Source organism: Onychostoma macrolepis, chromosome 07 (assembly GCF_012432095.1).
Source record: "Onychostoma macrolepis isolate SWU-2019 chromosome 07, ASM1243209v1, whole genome shotgun sequence".
NCBI classification, from domain to species: Eukaryota; Metazoa; Chordata; class Actinopteri; order Cypriniformes; family Cyprinidae; genus Onychostoma; species Onychostoma macrolepis.
The window spans coordinates 17,786,050-17,813,783 of record NC_081161.1 but is presented as its reverse complement, the minus strand read 5'-3'; the positions used below and the strand labels follow the sequence as shown (position 1 = coordinate 17,813,783).

At 36.7% G+C, this 27,734-nt stretch overlaps 2 protein-coding genes across 5 annotated transcripts in view; one reads left to right on the top strand and one right to left on the bottom strand.

Moving 5' to 3' along the window:
- arhgap36 (Rho GTPase activating protein 36) overlaps positions 1-12,898 on the top strand; it is a 38,660-nt gene extending 25,762 nt beyond the window's left edge. For 3 of the 4 annotated variants that reach the window (XM_058783209.1, XM_058783210.1, XM_058783212.1), the window contains exons 4-13: positions 2,547-2,827; positions 4,395-4,593; positions 5,700-5,755; positions 6,099-6,249; positions 6,422-6,570; positions 7,330-7,506; positions 7,963-8,051; positions 8,984-9,180; positions 10,309-10,625; positions 11,270-12,781. In XM_058783209.1, coding sequence (XP_058639192.1) covers positions 2,547-2,827; positions 4,395-4,593; positions 5,700-5,755; positions 6,099-6,249; positions 6,422-6,570; positions 7,330-7,506; positions 7,963-8,051; positions 8,984-9,180; positions 10,309-10,625; positions 11,270-11,341 — 1,688 coding nt within the window. In that variant the 3' untranslated portion in view covers positions 11,342-12,781. Of the gene's footprint in view, positions 1-2,546; positions 2,828-4,394; positions 4,594-5,699; positions 5,756-6,098; positions 6,250-6,421; positions 6,571-7,329; positions 7,507-7,962; positions 8,052-8,983; positions 9,181-10,308; positions 10,626-11,269; positions 12,782-12,801 lie in introns of those variants that run through there. The other variant, XR_009272221.1, reaches the window with a different exon arrangement.
- A 16-nt stretch (positions 12,899-12,914) lies between these two features.
- Positions 12,915-26,614, bottom strand: usp12b (ubiquitin specific peptidase 12b). The gene is made up of 9 exons (XM_058783213.1): positions 26,340-26,614; positions 24,378-24,458; positions 23,845-24,058; positions 22,568-22,839; positions 20,885-20,961; positions 20,711-20,794; positions 20,201-20,398; positions 18,180-18,258; positions 12,915-15,723 (listed from the first exon to the last, which is right to left on the bottom strand). The coding sequence occupies exons 1-9, from the start codon at positions 26,385-26,387 to the stop codon at positions 15,622-15,624; spliced, it is 1,155 nt and encodes a 384-aa protein (XP_058639196.1). The 5' UTR covers positions 26,388-26,614; the 3' UTR covers positions 12,915-15,621.
- Between the last annotated feature and the right edge of the window lie 1,120 nt (positions 26,615-27,734).

Here is a 27,734-nt window from a genome sequence, read left to right as displayed (position 1 = left end):
AGCATCAATTTCTCCAGTCTCCATGACCCTACAGAAATAATTTTAATATGCAGATTATAATATGCACATTTCTTATTATTATCAATGTTGAAAACAAAGCTTAATTTTTTTTGAGGAAACCATGATGCATTTTTTCAGGATTCTTTGATGCATAGAAATTCCAAAAAGACTTTACTCTTACTTTTAATCAATTTAATGCATCCTGAATAAAAGCATCAATTTCTTTCTACAAATAAGTAATAATAATTATAAATCTTACTGACACCAAACTTTTGCTCAGTAGTATATGTTTACTACACTATAATATTGGACACTTTATTTTGATGGTCCGACAATAAGTTTGCACCTACATGTCAACAAACTCTCATTAGAGTATTAGTAGGCTGTCTGATTAATATCTGCTAACTCTTTATTGTGATGGCGTCCCAACATACATTCTACTGACTATAAGTAACTTTGCAAGTATATGTCAACTTATTCTAAGCCTAACCCTACCAGTCTACTAACACTCTATGAGAGTTTCAATAATTTGAATAATAATGGTCATTTAAATAATAATAAACTCATTAGTGCTGAATCAGTATTTAACTTTGCTCTAAGAGCTCAGACTGATCTCAGAGCTGCTCTGAAAGTTGCCGGAGCTAAAGCAGCACTGATTCCTGAGTCAGTCGGATTTGTTTGGCCATGTTCCTGGAGTTCAGCCAAACGCCTGCCACCTGCAACCACAGTCTGGCGCTTGTGCGTCAGCTCAAGGTAGCGGGCGGGGAGGGCTGAATGAAGGACTAGGGGTGGATGGTGATTGGGTAGAGGGAGGAATTTATTTAAAGAAGACTCAATCCCCATATCCATCCAGCTTATCGGAGGACTAGCAGCTAGTGGACCAGACTAACCTGACCCGCCACTAGACCTTAAAGCCCTGGGGCAGAGACAGGAGAGGCGGGATTGTGAGGAGGGGAAGGAGGAGAGAGGACAACAAGATTGCTTTGCTTTTGTGTTACTTTGACAGCCAAAACAGATTAGACGTAACCTCAGTGTAGTCCTGTTAGGGTGTTAAAGATGCTATTTAAAAGTGTGTGCTTTACGTATGCATCATGTATTTGTTCCTCTCCGTCTACATAAATTGTAGTTCAATTACTTTTAAGCTGCTTTAGAAGAATATGTTAAATAAAGCTTTCTTTGATGTAAAGCATGCACGATCCAGTAGAAGAGTTTTAAGGTGCTAATACATCTCATGTTTTAATTAGTTCTGAAATCATTTAATTAAGTAAACTGTTAACCCTCTAAGAGGCTTACTTATAGCTCCACAAGAGAGGCAAACTTGTAAGTTGCTTATATATATTTTTGTTACTTTTTGTTTTATGTATGTATTTATGTATGTATATTTATTTATTTATTTACATTCCCAAATAAGTTTAAGCAGTATGTTGATGTGCCATATGTAGAACAGAGCTCTCTAGATTTAATCGCTGTGGGCAGATAGAGATGTTTTCCTCCTTTGCACGAGAAAAGCAAACAGAAGCTACACATGAGATCACTTACTGAACAGCACAGGAAGAGTGCATTGAGATGCTGATCATATTAAAGCTGAAGATATGTCTGAAACATTATAGTCTTTATATAACACTTTCAAGTCATGTAAAAATTGACATCGTGATTTGTGACCCATAGTTCTTAGAGGTGCATTTACAATCTAAAAAACAAAAACACGCCACAGGAGACAATCAAATATTCACTTAAAATTGAAAAATTAAGGACAGTTCATGTAAACATGAAAATTCTGTCATTATTTAATCACTCTTGACCTGGGGTGCGTTTCCCGAAAGCAACTATAGTCGCAAGTTCTGTCGTTACAAGTTCAATGGAAATAACGACCATAGTTAGCTAACGATGGTTTTGAGAAACGCACCCCTGTATGACTCTCTAACACTAATTTGATCTGGCCCCAAGTCTCTTCATATTACAAGTGAATACGGTAAAAAAAAAAAATAGATATCACTACACTTTCCCTGTTGATTAATCACAGTATATTTAGACAATTGTTAGTAAAATTGTATAATAAAACCAGGACGTTTAGTATATGTAAGTGTAGGAGAAAATAACTCATTTTGAGAAAACTGCTTTTAAAGATACGTATTTTAATTTAAATCTACATACGCAAATAGATAAAGTGTAATAAAATAAACAATAAAATGTGTATTTTGGATGTTTTTCTTTTTCACTAGTCTGAAAGAAGACAAGTTATGATGCAAAATGTCAAAATGGACTTGTGGGCTGATAATGAGTTTGAGGTTTTTGTGATGACATTTGATATTATATGCAGAGTCACTGTTTACTGAAATAAAGAATAATTTTGACATGTTTCACACACTCCCTTCCTGAAATGTAGTGTAAAACTAGTCCAAAAAGTTGACATGCACTGTAAGTGACATATAAGCTTTGGAAACTATGGACACTAAATATCAAAATCTACCTATATGATTAAAAGGAATTAAATAGTCCATAAGCCTAAAGTCATTTGTTTGTTAACTGTTTGGATTCTTCCACAGAGTCTGCGCCCAAAGCATTCGGTATCCCGCTCGCGCAGGTAATCGCAAACGACCGGGCATACAAGCAAAGGCAGGATGCCCTGAAAGAGAGCCGACGGGACTGTCTGGACCTGGAGGCCAGTGTTCTTCACTTCCGTGCCGAGAAATGGCAGCACAATGGAAACCGGCCGCTGGGCAAAACAGCCTTATCACCTGATGCTGCCTCCTCGCCAGCACTAGAGGCCCACAGCAAACCTCCCTCATCAGTGTTCATGGACAACACCTCACGCACACACAGACGGGTGAGTTCACATTATCTTTAAAACTATACCAACATCCTCATCAACAAGTACGGTCTTCTGAAAGCTGCGGTATGTATGTTTAAGATGATTATGGTCTTTTGATCTAGTAATCAGGAGCTGATTATTAAAACACGGAACCCAGGACATGTTGAACGTCTAACCCAAAAAAACATCTGCAATTCATTACGTGCATTACGTTAGGCCTGACAGCATACATGACAACACAGTTAAGTGTGGGCTGTTGCTTTGAGAGACATCTCATACGTGAGTAAATAAAAGAAGAGGACGCTATCTACGAAAATATAAACCAGAGCCAATAAAAACTCATTGCTATCAGTAACCTGGCATCATTTCATTCAAATAATTCCCCACGGTCAAGTGCTGATATGGTACATCTCACAGATAAACTCCTGGCTGAGGCTTCTAAACCAAAATTCACTGAACTGATCTTATTTACTCTGTCAGGAATAAACTTGATTCAGAAATACAAAAAAAGTCAGAAACCCTTTATGGAGTATGAAGTCAAAAAATCAGTTATTCCTTGTTTTTTGTAAAACAGACGTATATACTCTGAAAAGAAGTTATAATGGTACAAATTTAATTTTAAGAATTTCAATTAATATTTAAATATTTAAAATAAATAAAATATACTATTCTAATTCATTTTAATTAAAATATTAAAATGAAAAATGTCATTAAAATGAACAATCGATTCATTTATATTGTATCGTTTTCTGATCATGCAGGCTTTAAAAAGAGGAATGTTTAGCAAAGATTATGATCATTCAAAACCAAAACGTCTGTTTCTGCAAAAACTTTTTATTAACTTTGCAACACTGACACTGTCACTGAACAGAACTGACTCAACATTAAACTGAATTAAGCTGAAATAATGACACTATTGTCTTCTGTAGAACTGCTTATAGCTGAAATTGAAGGGGTTTTATACTTGAACTTTACAACATTTACATTGTATACATTACTGGACAGCTGCTTTGAAACAATCTCTATTGTAATAACGGTTTGTTAGTTATTACTGAGTCAGCCTGCAGCAGCAGCAGTCAGCGTGGCTCAGGTTATTGTTTGATGCCGTATGGGTGATTTCCATACCTCTCTCAGTGTGACTGGAGACAACATCTCTATGGGTGGCTACATATCAGCAAGAGGGAATGAGATTTACGTGTGTGTCTTTGCCAAATCAAACTCTCCATTCTCTCCGCCCAAACATGGAGAGAGAAAGAGAACAGATTACTGGGTTATTCAGTCATCGTGTTGACATCTGAAAAGCTTTCATGGAAATCTGTTTACATTTCTTTTGCACACATAGATAGCATAAATAGATTTATTTTGTTCAGGTTTTTTCTCACTGGCTTTGAGCTTTTTTCTGACCGGTGTGAAAGTCTTTTAGGTGTTTATCTATTTTAGTAATTAATTGTAATCGGGAACAGGCTTCCACTGAAATTGATGTTGTCTATCGTTTAAGCTTACGTACGCCAAAAACCTTCATTCATCAGTGACTATTGACTATCCCGTCCTATCTAAACTATCTTTTATGTCTCTCTGTCAGGGAGGGATGTCTGTGGACTCCATCTCTGATATGGTTGAGAGTCAGTCCAGACTACTTGAAGCTCTGCAGCTCTCTCACCCTAATGAGCTGGAGTTGAAAAAGGCTGCTGGTCGCACACAGGCCAAACTCAGTCTCAATCCCATCTACAGACAAGTTCCCCGAGTGGTAGAGCGCTGCTGTAACCACATTGAGACCTACGGTGAGCTTCAAACACTACAGCACATTTTATTTTAAAACTGGCACAGGAAGTTGAACTGAAATTTGAAATGGATTGGCAGGCAAAGAATTGCAATTGAAAGTAGTTTGAAACAGTAGGGAAATTTCATTATTCCAAGAGACCTCGCATTGTTCAGTTGGTCATGGTTATCTCTATGTATAAATCTCTAACCGATTAAACATTTCCGTAAATAAAATAACCATCAAATCAATAAAAATGTTGCCATATAGCACCACAAAATATCTAGCAAATAGTTTTCAGACATCTTTATATTAAATTAGAGTGTTTAGGGAAATAAAGTGTTCTTTCACCTTGGTCTATAAAATAAAAATTAATTAATTAATTAAATATAATAAAATATACAAATTAAATTCAAAATATAACTATATGTGGCATTAGGCTACATACTATTAAGCTACAATGAAACTGGTAAAATATATATGCACACAATACATATAAATATATACCCTATAAAAATATCAATATTTAAATATATCCTAATAAAAAAGTTATGTATTTAAAATACATTTGTACTATATATAATACTATAGTTCAAATGTATTAACATATTTAGTGACATATTGCTCAGGACTTACTGATATAAAAATTCTAATTAAACTTTATTTGGAGTACTACTTGTGCACAATGCACATTTCTTAATATTAAGCATAAAATGTGTCACTATTGATGAGGATTTTATGATCTTTGAATAATATCTGTCTTTAAATGCAAGATCTTTAAAGTGTACCTGAAGTATACGTGCAATAGTTCCACTTTAACACAATCAAATATACTTCAATATTCCAATATTTCCAGTTTGATTATAATTGCATTCTCAATTTAGTTCTCAATTTAATACTGGATGTAAAGCCAAATACTTTTGCGAATTTAGTTTTTTCCCTGAAATATCAGTAAACTAATTCGAATACATCCTCAGGCTAATAGCTCATAACACTCCCTGGTTCAGGTTGCAAACAGAAGGTTACCCAGATGAGACACCACTCAAAAAACACCAAAATAGATATGAAATCAGGGCAATGAAATATGAGCCCAGCACATGTTTACTATCTCTCTCTCTCTTTCTCTAGGGTTACAAACTTTGGGGATTTTCCGTGTAGGCAGCTCCAAAAAAAGAGTCCGTCAAGTAAGTTTGTCAGCTCCAGCTGCTCTCTAGAGCCAGTTTACACCACATCTTTTCTCTCTCACGTGAGACATGCGCCCCCTGTCTTTCATATTGATTCTAGAAACACACTACTGACAGTATAACACTGGCATACTGTTTTATCCTGTTCAGTGAATGTTTTAGATACTGATCTTAGCATGCACAGTGTCTTGTTTTCAAAGCTGACCTGAGAATGACTGTGATTTTTATGTGTTTATTATACTGTGTTTGTACAGGCACAGGATACGTGGGATACTTGAGTCTCATGTGCGGTGACAGTTTGTTTGATGATGTTTTATCCTGCTGTGTCCTTGTGTGTTTTCAGCTGCGCGAGGACTTTGACATGGGGATAGATGTCGCGTTAGACGAAGAGCACAGCGTTCATGATGTGGCTGCATTACTGAAGGAGTTTCTGAGGCACATGCCTGACCCTCTGTTACCACGGGAACTCTACCGGGCCTTCCTGCACGCTAACCGTATGAGCTTACAATTACAGAGACAGGCATTCACAAATCATTTAACATTTATATTATTACACAGGAATCAGGATACACAATACACTGTGTAATATCCAACACACTTCTCATTATTGTATCAGCTGTTATGAACTATGCTCACCTTACAAGATGTTTTGTGTTTGTCTGACAGTGTTGAGGGGGGCAGATCAGTTGACATACCTGCAGCAGTTGTTGTACTTGTTGCCACCCTGTAATTGTGACACCCTGCTGAGACTCTTGACGCTCCTTCATACAGTACAGGAGAATGCAAACAGCTCCACTGGGCCAAATCAGCAGGAGGTATGGACTGGGTTTTGCCATGGCAAGCAGTCCCCACCACTTTATAAGAGCCTTTACAATGTAAAAAAATGACAGGGATGTTTATCTCATACAGATGAGTGGTTGAGCAATTTCCTTTAATGTATTATAATGAGTGGTGATATCAGAGCTAGATATTATTTTATTAATTTTTAAATTAAAGTATGTTAATTATTTCTGCAATTTGTAATTAGTGAATACCAATCATGGTCTCTTTTGCACACAGCTCTCTGAAAGCAAATTAACCAGGTTCCCATTTAAATTACACATTGTGTGTGTTGGTTCTTATTGTTCTAAATGCTTTGTTGCATCAGCATGTTTGTATGCAAGGGGGAAAAAAAACATTTTCCAGAAAAACCGAGTTTAAATATTTACATTAGGTTTTTGCCTATTTGTGACAGCAAAACCTTCGGAAATGCACTGATAAACTGGACACTGTCCTTAAATGTTGGGCTAAAAAAATAATATATATATATATACACACACACACACACACACACACACACACACACACATACATATACATATTTAAAAAAAAGAAGAAGAAGACGAAGAAAAAAGAAAGAAAAAAATCCTACCAACAAGCTGTTATTGTTTAACTTACAGTGCCAGATTTAATAACGCCGATACCAAACAAAATATATGACAGCCCCACCACAAAAGACTGTCACAAATGGTGCAATCAAATGTTTAAAATCAAATCAAAATCCTGACCTGTTTTTAAATTGGTGTTGTGATTAGATCTCAGGTAATAAGATGACGGCAGCAAACCTGGCAGTGATCTTTGGGCCCAATCTCCTGCAGAAAGAGAGAGGATCAGAGAGAGAGCTCAGTCCTCAAGCTCTGGGCATAGAAGACAGCACTGCTATCATCTCATTCACCCTGATGCTCATCCAGAACCACCAACATCTCTTCACGGTGAGAGCTGAAGAATGATAGACCGTAGAGATTGAATACCATTAAATGAAAAGATGATTTAAAAAAAATTAAAAATGATATTCGAAACACTTAAGACTTTCTTTCGTCTATATGGAGCACAACAGGAGAAATGTTGAAACCTGTTTCTCTGCTCTTTTCCATACTATGGAGATTGAAGCTTTCACATTCAAAAGGCCACCAGCACAGAATTTCTTCTTTTGTGTTCCATGGAAGAAAGTCATGTGTATAAATGATGAAAGAATTTTCATTTCTGGGTACACTAGTTATTATTTTGGGAAAAACAATGGATAAAATCTTAGGCCTGCATATGATACATATATTATAACTTTGTATGCACGGAGCTTGAAAGATGACTTTGTTGAATTCTTCTTATTAAGTATTCATATTCTAATAGAGGGAGCGTTAGCTGAGAAAGTGCTTTTATTTCATGTGCAGGTGTCTGCTGAGCTGCAGCAGGAGGTGCTCATGAGCCTCATTCAGACGGACCCTGATGTCATTGACTATCTGCTGCGCAGGAAACTCAGGTCCGATTTCTGACTAATATACTCATCTAATACAAGGATCATATATAATGAATATGTGTGAATATGGGATTTTATTTGAAAAGTGTGACAGATTTTCTCCAAAGGTGATTGTTTTTCTTTACATTGTAACTTTTAAAGACAGACAAGATTGTTACATAATTGCCATCGGTGTGCATTATTTTTGTTTAATTGTGGAAAAACCATATTACCCTTGATTCTACAAATCTCCACCAGTTGGACAAACAAATCCACCCAATCCCATGAAACATTGCGCTCATAAAGTTGTTGAATAATGTTTCCAAGTCCAAGAGTCCACTATCTCAACAGCCGTTTATGAGCACAATTCATTTATAGCACAGCTTTAAAATAAGCTTTTAAAAAGTCACGGCACTACAATCTCAGGAACACGGCTTCCCGGACACCAATATTTTATGATTCATAAAAGATGAATCAATGTCTGACCAAATTAAATTTTGTTATGGAGATAAATTTTAGGATCATGATTCTGTGGCAAACGCATATTGTCACTGTATGTTGTTTGCTTTTGATATCATGACGCATGAGGTCAGACTTGACAAGCGAGTCAGTTTGTCTATCCTCTCAAACTACATAAATATTTGTTATGCATATACTATATATATACTGTATATGCATATTTTACAATGAATATAAAATATACGGTTTCAAGGCAGCTGAAAAAGTGGATGGGCACTGCTGCACTCCATAATGTAATTTAACCTGAAGAATTTTAGATACAATTGCATTCTTTATCTTTGCCTATTCAAAGGACACTTTAAAAAGGGTTATGTTTACATGGTTAATGGGTTAATTACCATTTTAACCTCATGTTTAATGTGCCTGATTACAGAGGCGAAACCACAATAATTGCTACTGTCCAAACACTAATATGCATCTCTCCATTGTGACAGCAGTAGTAGCAGCCTGACGATGGAGACAGACTCCGGTGGAAGGAGGGACACACAGGCATCTCTGGACTCTGTGGGTCAGTCCAGTGACGACCTTTCATCCCTGGAGCCACTGTGTCCTCTTTACCCAGAGACATCTGCGATAGGAAGTCTAAGCAGTGAGGTCTTCCTCAATGTTCTTCATCTTAACACCAACAGGAAGCGTGAGTAGTACAGCGTTCCTCACAGTGACGCAGTAGTTAGACTAGTAAAAATATCTATTACCTCATTTTAAGAGATAATTATATCTCCTCTAAAATTTTGGGGTCGATAAGATGTTTTATGCTTTTATGCTCACTGAGGCTGCATTTCTTTGATGGAAAATACAGCAATAACAGTGATACTGTGAAATATTACAATTTAAAATAGCCGTTTTTTTATTTTATTATATTTAACGTAATTTATTCCTGTAAATTTTCAGCAGACATTATTCCAGTCTTCAGTGTAACATGATCTTTCAGAAATCATTCTTATATTCTGATTTGGTGCTCAAGAAACATTCTTTTTATAATTGCCAAATGCCAATGTTGAAAACAACTGTGCTGCAGGGATAGTTCACCCAAAAATGAAAATTCTGTCATTAATTATTCACCCTCATGTCGTTCCAAACCGCTAAGACCTAAATTAAGATATTTTTTGATGAAGTCTGAGAGCTTTCTGACCCTCTATAGACAGCAACGGAATTAACATGTTCAAGTCCTAAAAAGGTAGTTAGGACAGCATTAAAATAGTCCATTTGACATCAGTGATTCAACCTTAATTTTATGAAACTACAAAAATATTTTTTGCAGAAAGAAAACACAAATAACATGCACGTGTTGCTGCTAATGCACTGATGTCTCATGGACAATTTTAACAATTTTCTTTACTACCTTGAAAGTTGCTGTCTATGCAGGGTCAGAAAGCTCTCGGATTCAATCACAAATCAATCAAAATTTGTGTTGCGACGAATAAAGGTCTTATGGGTTTGGAATGACATGAGGGTAATTAAGGACAGAATTTTAGTTTTTGGGTGAACTATCCCTTTAATATTTTGTTAAACTTTTTTTTCAGGATTCTTTGATGAATAGAAAGTTCAAAAGGACACCATTTATTTAAAATATAGTTCTTTTGTAACATTTTAAATTTTTTTACTGTCACTTTTAATGATCGATTTAATGCATCCTAATAAAAGTATTAATTCCTTAAAATCTTGCTTACCAATATTTTGAACGGTAGTGTACTTTCCTATCTGTAAATAAAGGCAACCTAATATTATATGTATATTCCGTACGTGTGTGTGTCTACAACAGGGTCCTCTGAGGTCCCACCCAAGTCCATTGGTAAAATGAGACAGTTTCATTCCCACCACAACCTGATGAGTCTGTCCCAGTCCTCCTCTAATGCCCAGAGTGAAGAGCGAGAGCTCCAGGAGCAAAGGCAAGGCAGTTCAAGGCACACATTCTCAGAGGAGCGCCTACATTTCAGTCTGGGACGGCAGGACAGCGGTTCTCAACCACAGAGTCCTAGAGAGAGAGGCATCTGGGTACGACAGAGCTCCAACGCCTCGTCCACGATGTCAGACGACAGCAAACCGCCAAGCAACTTCTGGGACTTTTTCACTGGCAAGGTGTCAGGCTCAGAGACTATAGTTTGACTCCTAGGCGAACAGTTGTAGTTGGGGTTGAGTGTGGACCCGTAAAATTGTAAAGAGAGAACTGGCAGTAGATACACACACAGAAATAATGTATCTGTAGAAATAATGTATACTGTTTATATAATATAATCTTAAATAACCCCACTCCTCTAGAAGAAGACGGTTTTTTAGAACACATTAGATTATCAAAAGAATCATTATAAACCTGCCAGAACAGTGTATTTTATCAAGATACAGACCTCTGACTATAGAATGTAAATATAGCATAGGTTGTTATAAACCTCTCTAAATAGAAATCAGCTTTTATATACATGAGTCCTCAACATGAACTCAGTGGGCACTGAAAAGTTCAAAATAGTCCTTATTTCAAAGGCTGAACTCTCTTATATTTGTTTACATTAGCATCAAAGCTTTCTGAAGTTCCCCGTCTGGCTATTTTTCTGATATACTGGCAGCTGGCTGAGGCTTGGTCTTTACCATTACAGAATATTTTACATATAGTAACACATTATCTTTTTTAAATAAAGTGTATATAGTACATTTTGGTAGCTTTGAGTTCTTTTTTATTTGAACTTAATGAATTTGTACCCTGAAATGTTGTACATGTTGCTTTTCAGATACCTGTTGTCAGAAGGAGCCCTTCGCTGCAAAACTTCTTCAACGACCATTCACAGTCTGAAAAAAATTAAGTGAAATGGAAGATGTTTTTGGAAGAATAAGATATTTTGATAACTTTTAACCACTTGGAGGACATGCTCTGAACTCATGACATCCCTGAGCCACAAGGGGGTGATATTGACACATTGACATTAAAGTTGAAGTTAAATAGATCCTATCTAAATATTTGCAATTACCTCCATTAATACTGGACTCTGTTGGGTTGGTTAAAAAGCAAGATTTCCTCCAATAAGAATTAAACTGCTCAGAGAGAGCACTGCCATTTCTAGTGGCAGAAAGGACAAAATATCTATTGACTGAGTTGGAGCCAGGCCTTCTTTGTGCACAACCTGAAGATCAAGGTAGTTTCTCTACTCCTCATAAACTATAAATCATTTTTGACTTAAAAAAAAATAATAATATATATATATATATGATTTTATCTAATCATTTTTAAATAATCTTAAAAGTATGTAATCGCTTTAAAGGTGCATTCAGTACTACTTTGTCTAGCATTACTTTAAAATACTGATAACACAATGATGTTACACAATGTGCTGCCATGATAGTCTCGACGATACAAGTGAGTTTTACAGAGTGCTCTGCATATTTATTCATTCCTTTAACAAAAGAGAAGCGGCTTGGGTATCACTATTCAGGATTTTTTCCATCATCAAATCTTTCCAGCTTCTGAATGCCGTAACGCTGTTGACGCTTGTTTTTTTTTTCGTTGTCGGTCTTGTCTCTGCTCTTAAAGCAGGTTAATAAGTATGTTATGCTGTCAAATTTCGTTCTGTCCATCACTAAACAACACTACACTGAGAGTAACTACAGAGGCGGGAGCCGATAAGGCTGATGATTCTCTCCGTCTTTTCAAAATGGAGAAATACTGAGAAGGGATACAGCTACGGCCAGAAGTCACACACCTGTCATACTGTGTTGTTGTGTTTTATTAACGTCTGCCCCAACCCTAAACCAAACCTTACAATAATACAATTACAGTAACTGATTACATGAAAAAAACACTATAGTAATTTATAGTAAATACTATAGTGTTTTTGAAACATACTATAGTAAAGTGTATTATACTGTATATTATAGTATTTACAACACTTTGTTAATGAATGCTACAGCATACTGTAGTATTAACTATAGTGAACCGATAAACTGTAATAAATACTGTAGTATACTTTAGTTTTTACTGCCGTAAACTGTAATGTATTGTAGTATAATACACCCTATTGTTACAGAAAACGTAGTACCCCCTTTTTCTTTTGAGAAAAGGTGAGTTTAGTCTTATGTGCGTCTACAGCATTAAAATGACTTTATAAACAAACACACAAAACTTTTTAAATTAACATCAAACTACTGAATGCACCTTGCCATGACGTTTTCAGTCTCTAAACAGTGAAGCATGAACGTTACTACTACCATAATGTTTTTTTACTTGAGGTGTTTGCAAATTATATTTTTGTGAAAATTTTCCTTCTAGAAAGTTGTTCCATGATGGTACAAGCTATGATTGCTGCAAACCACATGGGTGTTGCCAAGTTTATTGACATCATAAAGAAACAGAGACAATATGAACCCCCAGGAGGTGGTTGATGTGTTTTTGTTTGTTTTTATTTGGGACAGGGTGATCCAGTCCCATCTTTCATCCACGCTGTCCACTCCACTCCAAAACCAGATTATTCACCTGGTTTACAATTTGTACATTGCTTTATCGAAAGTGCACTTTTTTCAAGCCCAGTATGGAATAAACATTATTACAATGTTATGGGATAGGGCGGATGAAACACAGCTAACGTTAGCTTGACGTAGCATTAGCTTGTGTTTGTCTCATGTTTTGATGTAGTCTATGTCTGTCTTCTAATGCCAAAACACTCAGGATGCTGTTACTGTGATCAGTGCATTAACTGTTTCTCAAGTTTGCAGCATTAATCTGGTAATTCCAACATTATCACCCTTACATTTTTGTTTCAACTCTCTCTTCACATAACACAACAAACCTGGTGTCCAAATAAGGGACAAATTAGCAAATGTATAAAAATGAGAATGTCAAAGAAAAGTTAATATAACATTTATAATTACACATAAATAAAATCATGAAATAAAAGAGCCCAAATAAAAGAAACATTCCTTCCCCCGTAACTACTAGATCACGAGCCAATTTCAAAAATAAAATATCCAGTTAACTCAGCTTGGACAAGCCTGAATTCAACTGATGATGACAACACATCTACAAACACTCTTACATAGCATGTGTAAATGTGTAATTTACATGACATGGCACCATATGTCAGTTTATTTCAACATATAGCTCAGTCTACTTAAGACACGCAATGCCAGCAGGTTAACTGACCAGCGAGAAGCTTAAACCTCTTTACAGACATTGTGACGTCTTGTTTATAAGACCTTTATACATGCTTTATAACAATGTAAAGAGTTGGTATGCCACGCATGCATTGATACCAAGTAGACTTTACAGGATGAATGGAATAATAATCAGCAGCACTGTCAGTTTTGACCCCTCACAGATTAAAGCGCATTTTTGTCAAACCAACAATCAAATAAAACCAGTGTAATTTACAAAGGAAACCTGAAATGAAAAAAACCAATCACTTTTTCAATCTTATACCATCCATTTTAGTCACAAGTATTGGGTTGGGAGAGGAGTAGATTAGGACCAACAGGCTAGGCAACTGTGTTTTGAACTCTTTCAAGCAAAATTGGAATATTTTACTGCGGTAGCTCGCCTTACAAGACCTCAATACCTAATCTTGCTGGGTGCGTTTATTTTTTGCCTATAAATCTTGACTAATTGCAGGGTGGTCTAGTTGTCTTGTAAATATTTACTAGCTATGAGTGAACTGGGAGAAGTCCTTCTGGCCGTGCAACATCACAAGCTAGAAACAATCCTTTACTGAGTCCCCTTAACCAATCTAACTATTACTAAGCCAAGTCACAGCTTAAACCTGACACTTACAGACCGATCTAAGACTGCACTTCGGCATTGGCTGTGCTTCACTTCCCATCTAGGTCTATACTGAGTTGAAATGTTATTAATTAAGAGGGCAGAGACGACAATAGAGATCTAGAGAAGAGTTAATGAGATTAAACAGAATAGATGCAGTCAATTCTTAATGAATCAGGAGACTTTATAATGGAGTGCAGAGCCACATTATGTTTGAATTACCCAACATTTCTACTGTTTAATGGCTAAACTGAATGAGTCCACATTCATTTCAGACAATCTCACAGCGCCACAGTGTTAATGAAACATGACTGGAAATGTGTGCAGCTTTTGGTTTCATTTATGAGCTTTAACTTATATTCAGAATAATATAAAGCTCTAATTTCTATCTCCATCCGTTACGCTTTACAGTTTGTGCACTATTAAGTGTGCACTATATGACACAATCAAGCTGTACACTCACTTGCAGTGCACAAGAACTGGCAGAATGTTTCACATTCATGGAATACTGAAAGAGCATTCTTAAGCCAAGCTACATCCGTTATACAAGCACTACTGTGGTATCCACAATCCTCTCTGCTTAAAAGAGCAGAGCACCCATCAATCCACAGGCCCTACATGAAATCACTAGTCAAGTTCTTGACACAAAAAAGCTCATCCCCTTCAAGATAATTTAAATCTGGTCAGGTTTATCCATTCAGGTGGAGCAGCTCTACTACAATGACAACATGAGCTACTGGTTCTGCATAAAACACATTTATAACTAGCTGGTTAACACGGATGTAGCATGATGTGTCACGTTTGACACTGCAGATAAACATCGGAGGGTGAAGAATCGTCGTGCGGCTTTCTGGACTGATCGTGACATTGTGCCAAAACATAAATCACGACACACCACCCAGCGAATGTGAAGTGAACCAGATTATCGAAATGAACCTTGTTACTGTGTGTGGTGGGGAAAAAAAAGTTTGTACAGTGTCCATTCTCAGGCCATCAAGATGTATGTGTAGCTCATTTCACATGTGTATTTGTGCGTTTTTGTGTGTGCCGAGCAACACAAAGCAGGCGAGTGAGACGACGGCGAACCAGACGGCGATTACTTCTGCCTGGTGATTACTGTGCTGTGTCCAGGTCACTCTGGCATCAACTGCTCCTGTCTGGGGCCTGACTGATGCTCCGGTGCAAAGCTCCACTGATAAGCCTGGATGAAAAGGGACTTGACTGAGAGGGGATGGAGCAGGGGGCCGAGCTGTGTCAACAAAGCCCAAGCCTCCCTATCTGCCCGATCCTGTCTCTCACAAATCACACCCTCCCATTCTGTCAGTCACTCCTGCTGGCTCAGTCTCTAGACTGGTAGAAGAGTATATACCCTGACTCAGAGTTTTTGGAGATGTCCGATGTCAGACCGTAGAATTCCTCGATCGCTTGGGCATCTATTTTCTGTGGAGACCAAAAAAGAGAAAGAGATACATAACTGGATATTAAGGAAAACGTATTTAAACTGGTGCACTAATTTCTGACTTTTTGCATGAAAACAAACTTCATTGGTTCTTGTGGAAGCTTAAACATGCTTGCATGACACATAAGAATATGGTTCTCATGTTAAACAAGCATGTTTGTGCTTCAGTTTATCATATTTGATGTGCATCAATCAATGTTTATAAGTGAATAAAAGCCTAAATTAAATCTGTTCATCATATAAAGTGACTGTCTCTCTTGAGAAGACTTGGATTAAATAGCCTGGTTCAGATGGATCACAAGCAAAGTTTTCAGTGAATGGATTTTCAATGAAGGGACAGAAATCTCAGATTGCATTCATTTTTTTCCCTTTGAGTTGCAAAGATGAGGAAAAGTCTGATTTGGAACAACATGAGTAGCAGGATTCAACTAGGGATCCATGATATTATTGGAAGTTGGAACGTTATCGGAATCGGCCGTTAAAGATTTTAAAACATTATGCCAATATGCCTTGCCTATAAGACGAATAGCTCACATGTGCTCTGGGTGTTCTAGCGATAAGATCACGTCAACAGTTACAATGTTTTGGACCACCGCATTTTAATTTGTACATGCAGAATGACACGTGCGGTGTGGTGACAAATTGAGTCCCCCCTTGAGTCTCCATTAGGACCACAGCTGTTTTGCATTAGGCCATCTATTAAAATTATCATTTGACTGCATTTGTCTGGAGAAAAAAACCCAGCAGAGATTGATTTTATTACAATATTTGTTTATCATTTCTGCACAAGAGAGATTTGGTGTTGTTTCGAAAACAAAAGAAAATATATATTGTTATTGTCATCATCTATCGGCAAAATGATTTGAAAATATCGGCATATCTGATATCGGAAAAAATCTAATATCACGCATCCCTAATTTCAACCAAAAATGAATATTCTATCATTTATTTCATGTCATTCCTAACTAGTTTTGTAGATATTTTGGAAAATGTCTTTCATTTTTATTAATATTTAATTAATTAACTATTAATATTAATAATATTTAACTGATTCTTTTGTGTTTCACAAAGGAAGGAAAGTCAAACAGGTTTGGATGCCTTCAAACGATTAAATATTTGTGCAATTAGCAACACCGAACATAATTCGTTTGAGAATCACAACAGGGTCAAACAAAACAACGTTGCTCAAGCAATAACCAAAAATTCTGCATGGTGTCACTAGTGGAGCAGAAATTACACAGTTCACCTTGACTGTGCTGTGTAAATGGAAATTTTCTCTGTCCAGAAAGCTCTTATGTTTCTTTTTCCAGATGTGCAAATGGGAAGACATCAGATAATGAAAAAAACAGATAAAGAACATCTGACTTTAGCGTGCAACAGAGCTAAGCACTGCTCCATAAGCCCTCTGCCTCCAACATCCCGTGTCTTACACCACCACTGTGCTTGGTATTTATAAAAGACTGCTGTTTCCCCTTGTTTACAGTATGAGAACCACTTCATGTTCCGAGAAGCATCTGAGAGTTTGTGTTCACAACATGTGTGTAAATATTTGTCAAGGTTACCGTATAGCAGAGCGGAAATCACATCTGTGTCTCAAAACCAAATGGATTTATACTATAAATGTGCACAATGTCAATTCAAGGTACGCTTTCAGGCTAGTAGTGTAAAACAAACCTAAACAATCAAGTGTCATGAGGATGTAATGGAAAAATGGTGTTGGATCACAATACATACAGCACTCTTTTTAGTATGTTTCAACAAAAATTGCTCTTTAAAACAAGACGACAAACTTCTGTGTTCTAAAAATCAAGGGAAACTTGTCAAATGAATAAAAGAGTCTTGGTCTCATTAATGCATCACTATGCCAATAATTCATTCAGGAACTCAAAAGTATTTGGGTCAATGTGAGGACAACTCCAGACAAGCACTTAGTGAAGCATAAACAGCAGCTGCAAATCACCTGACAGAGGAGGTTAATACGTGCTACTGTTCAGTTCTAGACTTCCAGATACCTTAGGCTGCAAATCATACATTCATCACTAGACAACGCAAACTAAATGTGAAAATGAACATACTGTAATAACAGCTGGAAGAAACAACAATCAAGTTTGCTGAACTGAAACTGATGCTTCAAGGTCTCGGGTGTTTGTTTTTAGATACTTCTACTTTCTCTGTTCTCTTCTTTAAAAGTAGTAGTACTTCAGAAAATTATTTCACCTCTTTGTAAACAAAGAATAAGCATGTGCACAATCATTTAAGTCTATGGGCCAATAATATTATTCAGTAAAATAATGTACATGATCTTTTTATTTTGGGGTCAAAAATTATTTTCTCTGGATACTGACTGCATGTTACAGATTTGTTTTATGTAAACTGGAATACAGGAATACTTTATCAATTAAGTAGAGCAACCATTATCATTATTACTCAGACTTACCTCTACAATGTCATCATCAAACAGAAGCCAGAAGCCATGGCTCTTCACTATAGTGATATAATGACCTCGATTTGGACCACTACAAAAAATAAAACATAAGAAGAAGATATGATTAACAGAAACAAATGACCATCCACAGCACTATGAACAGAAGAGAAGAATCCCTGGGCCACCAGAGAGAAGACTTGTTTCAGTGGAAGATCGATTGCACTTAAGAAAATATATACATGTTGAATTCATTCATAATAAGATGCATTTAGAAAATAGAGTACATTTTCATTTCAAGCCTAATTTAAACATTACCACACAGACAAAATACTGTGCTCTTAACTTAATACACAATCCTTCATCAAGATAATAAACACTGGTGGTTACTTAAAAACAAAATTGTCTCAAAATTTACTAGTCCTGATGCAGATGATTTATTTCTTCTTCATCAAAACAGATTTGGAGAAATCTCAACAATGAATCCTCTGCAGTGAATGGGTGCCGTCAAACAGCTGATGAAAGCAGAACAATAACCTACATGACTCCATCAATTAATGTCTTGTTAAGTGGAAAGCTGCGTGTTTGTAACAAAATCATCAAGATTATTTTTTTAACTTCAAACTGCTGCTTTTGGCTAAAATATGAGTACTCTATCCGTAATGCTGTATTCTCCAGTGAAAAAAATAAATCTTGTCTGAATCAGAGAGGTATGCACAAATCAGGTAACATTTACCAGCGAAAGCAGTCTTAAACAGTCATAAACAAATATGTCAGTGGATTTTGATGTGAGAGGACAAGTGATAGACTTTAAAAAATTAAAAACTCGATTTTATCAGAACGTTTAACCGATTCTCTATTTTTTTTTACGATTTTTAACTAGTCAGCTTGACAATGTAACTACAACATAATTCAAGTAACTTCTTTATTAACCCTCTGTTTAAAGAAGATTCTATTCCAAGTGCACCACACATGAAGCTGTCAACATGATGTAAATGTTAAACAAATCACTTGTTAAATATCTTTGCAGAAAAGATGCATGAACTACAACATCTTGTACAAACTTGTCTTATACATATTATATGTTCAGAAATAATACAAGGAAAATGCTTTAAAAAAAATCTCAAAAGTCAAGGTAATTCAGATTCAAAATGACTGAAGGTGTAACACCAGTAGACTTATCAACTATACATGTTCTATAAAAACAACAGCAGCTTTCAGCCTGTCACCATGATGCAAACATGAAATATCAGACATACAGTAGTTACAGGTCTTTTATTCGATTATTTTCCATTGTTTCTTCTAAACATGAACGCGTTTGTCTCTTGCACTTGTATCTCTGGCAGCGTCTCATGCATGAAACGGCATTCTAAAAAAAGTTGCGCTCAAATTAAAAGAAGTTCACTCCCATCTTCTTGCATGCTTTTACTATTTCACTGCATGCGTCGCATCTTTGTCAACACAAAAGCGCATTCTGTGTGAATGGCGCCTAGCGATATGAGCACGCCACATACATGTGCTGACATGCGGTTGGATCATTCTTTTCTCTTTACTGTTATCACCAACATATTGTCAAAGTGCCTAATTCTAACGTTTGATAATATTTCTATTCAAAATCACAATTCCTCAATTTCTAAAAATTAAAATCGTGGCAAAACATTAAATTCTAATTAATCGATAAAATCGGAAAAATCGCCCAGCCCTATTATGGATTATGGACTGGTACTTTGATCAGAAGCAATAGTTTAATAAAACGCCTGAATGATGGATTTGTTTCTTACAAACATACAGCTTTTCAGTTTATATAGTCATGTGGATTATTTTGATGCTTTTATCTGCTGTTTGAACTCTCATTCTGACGGCACCCATTCGCTGCAGAGGATCCATTGGTGAGCAAGTAATGTAATGCTAAATTTCTCCAAATCTGTTCCCATGAAGAAACAAACTCATCTACATCTTGGATGGCCTGAAGAGGAGTACATTTTCATTGTTGGGTGAACTATTCCTTTGAATTGACTGTCACGTCAGAAACCTACCTCCCACAATGCACCACTACAGCCACCAGGTCGTACAATCGATCAGGGTTGGTAGCATCACCAGAGGTGTTAAAGAGCCTCAGCTCCAGAGGGAAGACTACACGATAAGAGAGCTTGGTATAACGATGAAGCTGGTCCATATACTTAAAGCGCTTTAGGTGCAGGGCAAGGATCATGGGTAATTTCTTCACTCGCATCCTGTAAGGAAGAAGAGAGACAGGATTGATTTTAACTTGAAATTCCATCTCTATTCTAAGACTGCACGTTACTGACCAACTTCCTGAGCAACTGTAATTGTTAAATGCTCCAGGATTAAAATCTCTCTCTTGGTGCACAGAACCAACACACTAATGCATTGAGTACAAGATGCATTCAGGAAGGAAGGAAATGCTACATAGACAGGGGGCGGTCCATAGCATCAGGCTTACATTGGTTGATGTGAATATCACAGCAAATGCGCCTCCGGAACAAGAATAATTTCAGCCATGCCAGTCTGTTGAAACTACATACCTTTTCTGAGCCTCCTGTTTACTTCTGCATTGCTCACAGTAGTACTTGTATTCACTACATAAGGTCTCTGTGTTGCTGAAACCCCTGTTAGTGCAGAGAAAACACGTTATCTTTCCAATAAACAAAGAATTTGCACCAACAGGACATTTGTTGCAGTTACATTTGTAGCTTTACCTAAGACAGTGTGTGATGGAGGTATTCTGCTCCACGTCCACTGAAAGATCTAGGAAGTCTTCATCTTTACTGCTCACCTGGGGAGAAAGAGGAAAGATTGTATGATGGGAAATCCTAAGACTACATATTATCAAAATCAGCTAGTTGGTGGCTTGTCTGAACAAATAGTCTCTCTCCAAAAACAGCTAGGCCGTGTCCCAAATGCAACCATAAGCCCTTGTTGTCCTCCTCTGTGTTTACACTTTAATGCTGTCATATCAAACTGTAGAGTAGCAGCAAGCAGCAGTATATCAAAGGTGTGCAATGGCAAAATAGAGGGCACTCATGAGCAGCCTTCAAAATCAAATGAAAAATGAGTTTACATGTCTACTAGACCTTAAGTTTAATCAAATTAATATGAAAAAAATTAATTTCATTAAATAAATGTTTGTTCCATGAGTACAGCACTGTGTTCTTTTACATGCAAGCAGCTCATGATCCAGTGTTTTCAGTGTCTCAGAGCAGTTCAGCTTGCAGTAAATGCTATTCCACATAAAACTCATCTCTGCATGTGCTCCGAGTTTGAGTTGCTAATATTAGCATCATGCTTCATAAGACAATTTATGAGATTAATAGTACACTTTTACTCAGAACTCACTTCAAACCACCATCGAGTGTTTGTAATAACTTCCTTTTACGATCACGTGGAATTTGGTCGTTTACTGTTGTTAAAATATGATATTTATAGCCTTTTATATCGCTGCACAAATTAGCACTTCAGATGTACACATTTATCTCAAGAAAATCACATACAAATATCCTATCGTAATCGTGTGTTTATTATCTTATATAATCTATAGTGGCTGTTGTCATGTTTATTTCTGCTGCTCTGCTGAAACTCACGTTGTTTGTGATGTTACAACCGCCTCTCCGTTCTTAAGTTGCCAGGGATACATTCCAAGTACAATACACATTAGTAAAAGGATCTATTTTAATTTTTATTTGTCTATATACACCTTGGGCGGCTGTGGTACATTATAAAAGTAGCCCAAAAAAACGCAACCCACGACTCTGTAATTTTTCCCGCAACTGTATTTTCAAAATAGCCCATTTGTGCCGTTACCCTGGCAACACTGGTGCTGTACCCTCATCACTCATTGATAGATAACCTTCCGCGCTGCGATGACGGGAAGAAGTTGGGGTCAAACCTTATCAAACGATTAATTTGTGTTAAAAAAATATTAACGTGTTAAAATGTTGACACCCCTAATTACTATATAGATCACTAAATTTTGGGCCTAATTGTGCAGGCCTACAAACAAGCACAGCAAACCTAAAGCTTTTTATAAAATTATTATAAAAAATAATAGTCTAATAATAATAAATCACATTTTAAAATCACAATGGCATTTTTTTAATACCTGAAAAATCATCATCAGTCATCATAACACACCCCTACATCACAGATCAGCTAAGACAGTTATTAACATATTCCGCAATCCAAACATTTAACAGACTTCTTTTTGCCGTGACACACTGTTGAAAACTGTCCTCCCATCACATCCACACAATCCCCCAGATGCTGATTAGTCAAAGCCAAAATGACAAAAACATACTCCCAAAAACTCACTCATCCCATATCTCATTAATAAAAACAAGAGCCCTTTAGGGTACTTATGACTCACTCCACCTCCTCTGACTCACCGCTTCACAGTTCAGGCACCGTGTCTCATTGGTCAGTGTGCCTTGGAAGATCTCGTGCACCCATGTCTGCTGGGTCTTTTCCTCCGTTTCCCCTTCTCCTGTGCTGCTACCGCTTCCACCTCCTCCTCCTCCTCCACTTCCACCATTCTGTACTACCTTTCCATTCTGCTGTCTCTCCTGGCTCTTTTCCTCCTGTAGCAGGTCTGCAATGGTGTTGAGCAAGTAGTTGAGGAATTCGTGTGCATCTTGCTGCATGTAGTTGTCAAACAGCTCTGTAGGTAAAAAAAAAGAAGTGTTGATAGCATCAGGTAGCTGCAAGTCTAATATATAAACAGTAGAAATGAACAGTGAAAAAATTATTTAATCATTTAATAGCAATGCATTTCAATTACATACACAGAGTTTCCTGCATAGGTATTCAGTAATGCAGCTGAATCTACTGCGCCATGGTAAAAGAAATGACATTTTATGTCAGTTCCTAATTTGCAGTCAAAGCAAAATTGCACAACAATAATAAATTGTGTCGTCTTTGCTGGCTGCATGCTGCATGAGCAGTATATGGTTCATGACAAATGACTCTTATAAGCTGCTCTGTTATTGTTTTAATCAGCCTAACAAATGTAAAAACTGATTCCATAAGAGCAGTTGCTGTATTACTATCAAACTAACTTAATTGTGACAATGGTAACATAACTTCACATCTGACTTGAAACAGACTAGCTGTTCATGCTACACATTCACAACAGATCTAATTAAAACAGTATTGTGAAATATTATTACAGTTTCAAAACCTTTTATTATTAGCATATTTGTTTTATTCCTGAGATGACAAAGCTGAATTTTCAGGAGTTTTTACTCCAGTCTGTGTCACATGATCCTTCAGAAATCATCCTAACAAAAATTTCTTATTATTACCAATGTTAAAAGCAGTAGTACTGCTTAATATTTTTGTTGAAACCAAAATTTCTCATAAATGTAAAGTTCAAAAGAATCTTTTGTAACATTATAAACGTCTTTACTGTCACTTTTGAGCAATTTAAGGCATCTTTGCTAAATTAAAGTATTAATTTAAAAAAATACTGACCCCAAACTTTTTACATCCATGTTTACATTCAGAATGTTTACAAATATATTAGAACATACATATTATCTGTATAGCAACATTTCACAGATGTCTAAGCACCAACATAACATTCCCACTATCCCACATCAACAACCCCTCTCTCGTCAATCAGTCAGTCAAATTGCTTACTGTAGGACCCAGAATCTTTTCTCACCATTTTCCTTCCTCAGCCTGGAGATGAACTTCTTTGGTGGAATTACTCCCACTTTCTTCTTCTGAGTTGCAATGCTGTTGAAGAGGTCAGCCAGGCAGGTGAGCAGGCTCTCTTTCCTTCGCGGCTGGACCTTATAGGCCAGCACTTTCTCCCGGAAGGGCCGGCAAAAGTACAGTGCCTGCAGCACTGAGTTACAGTAGCAGGTGTTGCCAAACTGAGCAACCAGGTTGCAATTGGAGAAAGAAGAGATCAAAGATTGATGAAGGATATGGGATGACATGCATGCACATATAATATGCGTCATATCTGCAATTAATGTCTCTGAGAAGGAAAGCAAACCATTGTTGGATATATGGAGCGGCTTTATTATTATATTTTGCTTCCTATTATACATGCTTGCCAAATCTGCCATTAAGTGATGACATAAGCACATTAAATAAAAAAAACATGCACTTTAATATTTTAAAGTGATCTGGCAAAGTCATCTTCTATTTATAGCACATTCACTGACAAAGACAATAATGTAAACTTACATTGACCAGCCCAAAGTAGTGTTCATTAACAGGGAACTGTTCCGGTCCAATCTCCTTTTCCAAAGCAGAGGCATTGGCGCCCTACAGGGAACAGCCACAATGGATATATTTGCTCATGGGTCTCAATAATACAAGTGACCAGGAACACCCTGGACCTATTGTAGACTAACAGGAACATCCTGTTTGTGAAGAATGATGCCAGACTTGGCATTAAAAGAATGCAGTTCCTGGGCAAGTGCACCCACTCTGTTTCACCAGGGGAGAACATCAAGGCAGAGCTGTAAGTGGTATCAGTATCTGAAGTATAATGCATGAGATGTTAAAAGGCCTAAGTCGGTGGTTCTCAAGCTTTTTAAGCTGAAAGCTACCCCACTGTCCAGCATATAGGCCCACTTCCAGGCATATAGGAGGAGATATTTCTGGCATTTCTGCTGTAGTTATGATAAAGCTACTTTTTTCTTTCTTTTTTTAAACAGAAACATAAAATAAAATAAAAATATTAAATTAATTAACCATGATTTCAAAACCAAGAAATTTCAAAAAACAGTATGTTCTTCTACAGGAACAATAGTTATGGGGAGGGGGGAGGGGGTGGGGGGTATTGTTTTATGTGTTTTAGTATTTTAATTTAAATTTGAATAAATTTAATTTATTTAAATACTGTTTCTGGAAAGATGAATCATCAGGGATCTGATTCAGCATGACTTAAGTAATCTGTTGAAAATGTAACTTTACATATGAAGAGTTAATTTGCAAAAACAGATAACTCCGTTTTTAACCATTTTCAAAAATCATGTTTTTTCACTGTGCATTCGTATTCAATTCAATCAAACTGCAGTTGGGTTATTTTGATTAACTAAAAATAACTAAAATTACACCACTAACTAACACGATACAACACAATAAAAACATGATTTTCAAAAAAAAAAAAAAAAACAGAGTTATCTGTTTTTGCAAATAAACTCTTCATATAATGTCAAACGCAAGACTTGATGACCTTGATCCTGAGGCATAATGTATCAATACATTTTTCTCAGTTTATGAACAGTTTTTTTTTTTTTTTACATAACTCATAGCTCTTTTATATAGTACATACTGGCACCCTGAGGTGGCTAAGCGAAATCAACAAGATGTAAATCCATTTGTCTTATCTCTATAACTGGTTATCAGTAACTGCTGATAAATAAGGAAGTAGCCACATAAATATCTTGTTACAGAAAGGGTTCACTTATTGATACGAATTAAATCTCAATCTCGAGCTAGAAGCTGTTCTATGACAGATCTCCCAGTACCTACTCAAATAAACAACATTTTAAATTCCAACAATACTATGTACACAGCAAATCCTCAATTTTATGTTCGATGCAAGTCTGATCTAACGTTACTGTGAATGTTCTCGTGTGACAGTTTAAGAAAACCCTTTCAGCACTACAAAGACACTGAGGATCATTGAATTGGTTTTAGTTGTGTCCTTCAAATAATGTTAAAACAACAACAACAACAGCAGCAGCAGCAGCAGGAACTGTAGTCTCGTGCATGACCTCGCCTGTTACCCTGTCCACCCTTCCTCTTTACAAAACACTCATAAACATTCATACAACGTTAGTATCCACATGACAGATATTATCTGATGGTAAATAAAGCTGAGCCGTCCGGTTAATCAAACATGGACATTATTTGTGTGGCACTCGCTAATACGCTAAGCTATACATTTGACCCTTGAACAGAAAAGCAAATTATCTGCCAAAAAAGCTATAAAGTCCGTTTAACCACATCTCCAAACTTCTACTGCGTCTATAAACCCGGACAGAGAGGTGTGCAAACTTTTTGTGGCTGTGCTGCCATGTCATGACACGGTTGTTTATCTGTTAGCTGTTGAGCTAGCCCTGTTAGCAGGCTAATCCAAACACAGGTTAGACGCAGTGGACGGGACAACACTCACTTATGCGAGGAAAAACTCACCATCGTACAAATCGAGGCGATCTTTCGGACTGTCATCAGTATTTCCATCCGTCTGCCGCCATATTGGACCGAACCCCAATTTAAAACTGTGACAGCCGTACAGGCTGAAGTTCCGGTGTATCCTTCAGTCGGTCCAGCTCGCGGCGGAATGAGGGAGTGTCGCCTCGCGCGGTGTAACCTAGCAGCTGCGCAGTACACAACATTACCAAACCTACTATGCCGAAGACTTCTGTTCACAACAACTTTATTTTTAACATAGTTCACCAATACTGGGAAATTTAGCATAGAAATCACAAAGCACGGAACAGACAAGAAAGGATATGCAAATGTTAACGTCAATTAGGTAAATAGCCTACTTTAAAGGGCAATTTTCATTTTTTTTCTTTCACATATTTTGTTATATATTTTTTAAACATACTTTTTTGTGATGTTTTATATTATCTTCTAGCCTATATAGTCTAATGTTTCTTATCAGTGTAATGTTTATAGCTAGTATTAAAAAATAAAATTACATTCATTACATTTAAAACATTCAACATTATTTAAATGATCATTTAGACTATGTTTACATGTCTTATAAATGTAACATCACATGAACATAAAAATAGCCTAATAAAATAGCCGAATTGGCAAAACGAAAATAAGCGTGAGACATTTTATCATCATTTCTAAATATCTAGAAAGAAAGAAAGAAAGATACCTGAAGATATTTTTTGTTTTGTTTTGTTTTGAAAACAAATTAATTTTGCGTCAGTAACCATTCAAAAAATAAGCGACATTTTAAATAAGGATAGGCTATACATTAATCATTTTATTTCACGCATATTGTAACCAATTGGATATAACGGCAGACAACGGTGAATTGTGGATACTATTTGTAAAAAGAAACAGCCCCGAGTTACATTCTTTTGATGTTTTCATATTTTATGGCAAAGGCTTGCCGTATGAATATTAATTAGGTAATACTGACGTTGCTTGGTAACCTTCCTGTCACGTGGTTTATTTAATATTCATGAGTCCAATCTCCTTCATAGTAATATTCGTATGCAACCGCCCTTCTCCTTCTCTGGGTTCTCGATTTATCCTCTAACGACCGCAGAGTCACCTGTACACCCCGGACGCGCTATGTTGCTTTTGACCGATGTATATGTTTTATAGATTAGCGGGAACCTGGACAAGGAGGAAAAGACGACAATGAGACGACCTTAGAGGTCACACTGGCGCTCGACTATTTCCGTGCTGTCGTTCCATCTACAAACACACACACACACACACACACTCACTCACTCACTACAAATAATAACTCTGGTGCACAGCTGTTTGGAGGAATGTTATTTCTTGATTTTACAATATAAAGTTCTATAGGCCTACAGTTTAGGCAAAATGTGTGATTTT

Bases quoted from the DNA above. Each gene is read 5' to 3' on its own strand.
- usp12b (XM_058783213.1), bottom strand. From the start codon at position 26,387: ATGGAAATACTGATGACAGTCCGAAAGATCGCCTCGATTTGTACGATG. The intron at 20,795-20,884 runs GTAAAGCTACAA...CTGCACTAACAG, and splicing joins TCCATCACACACTGTCTTAG to GGGTTTCAGCAACACAGAGA. The intron at 18,259-20,200 runs GTAGGTTTCTGA...TATTTTTTGTAG, and splicing joins GTAGTGGTGCATTGTGGGAG to TGGTCCAAATCGAGGTCATT.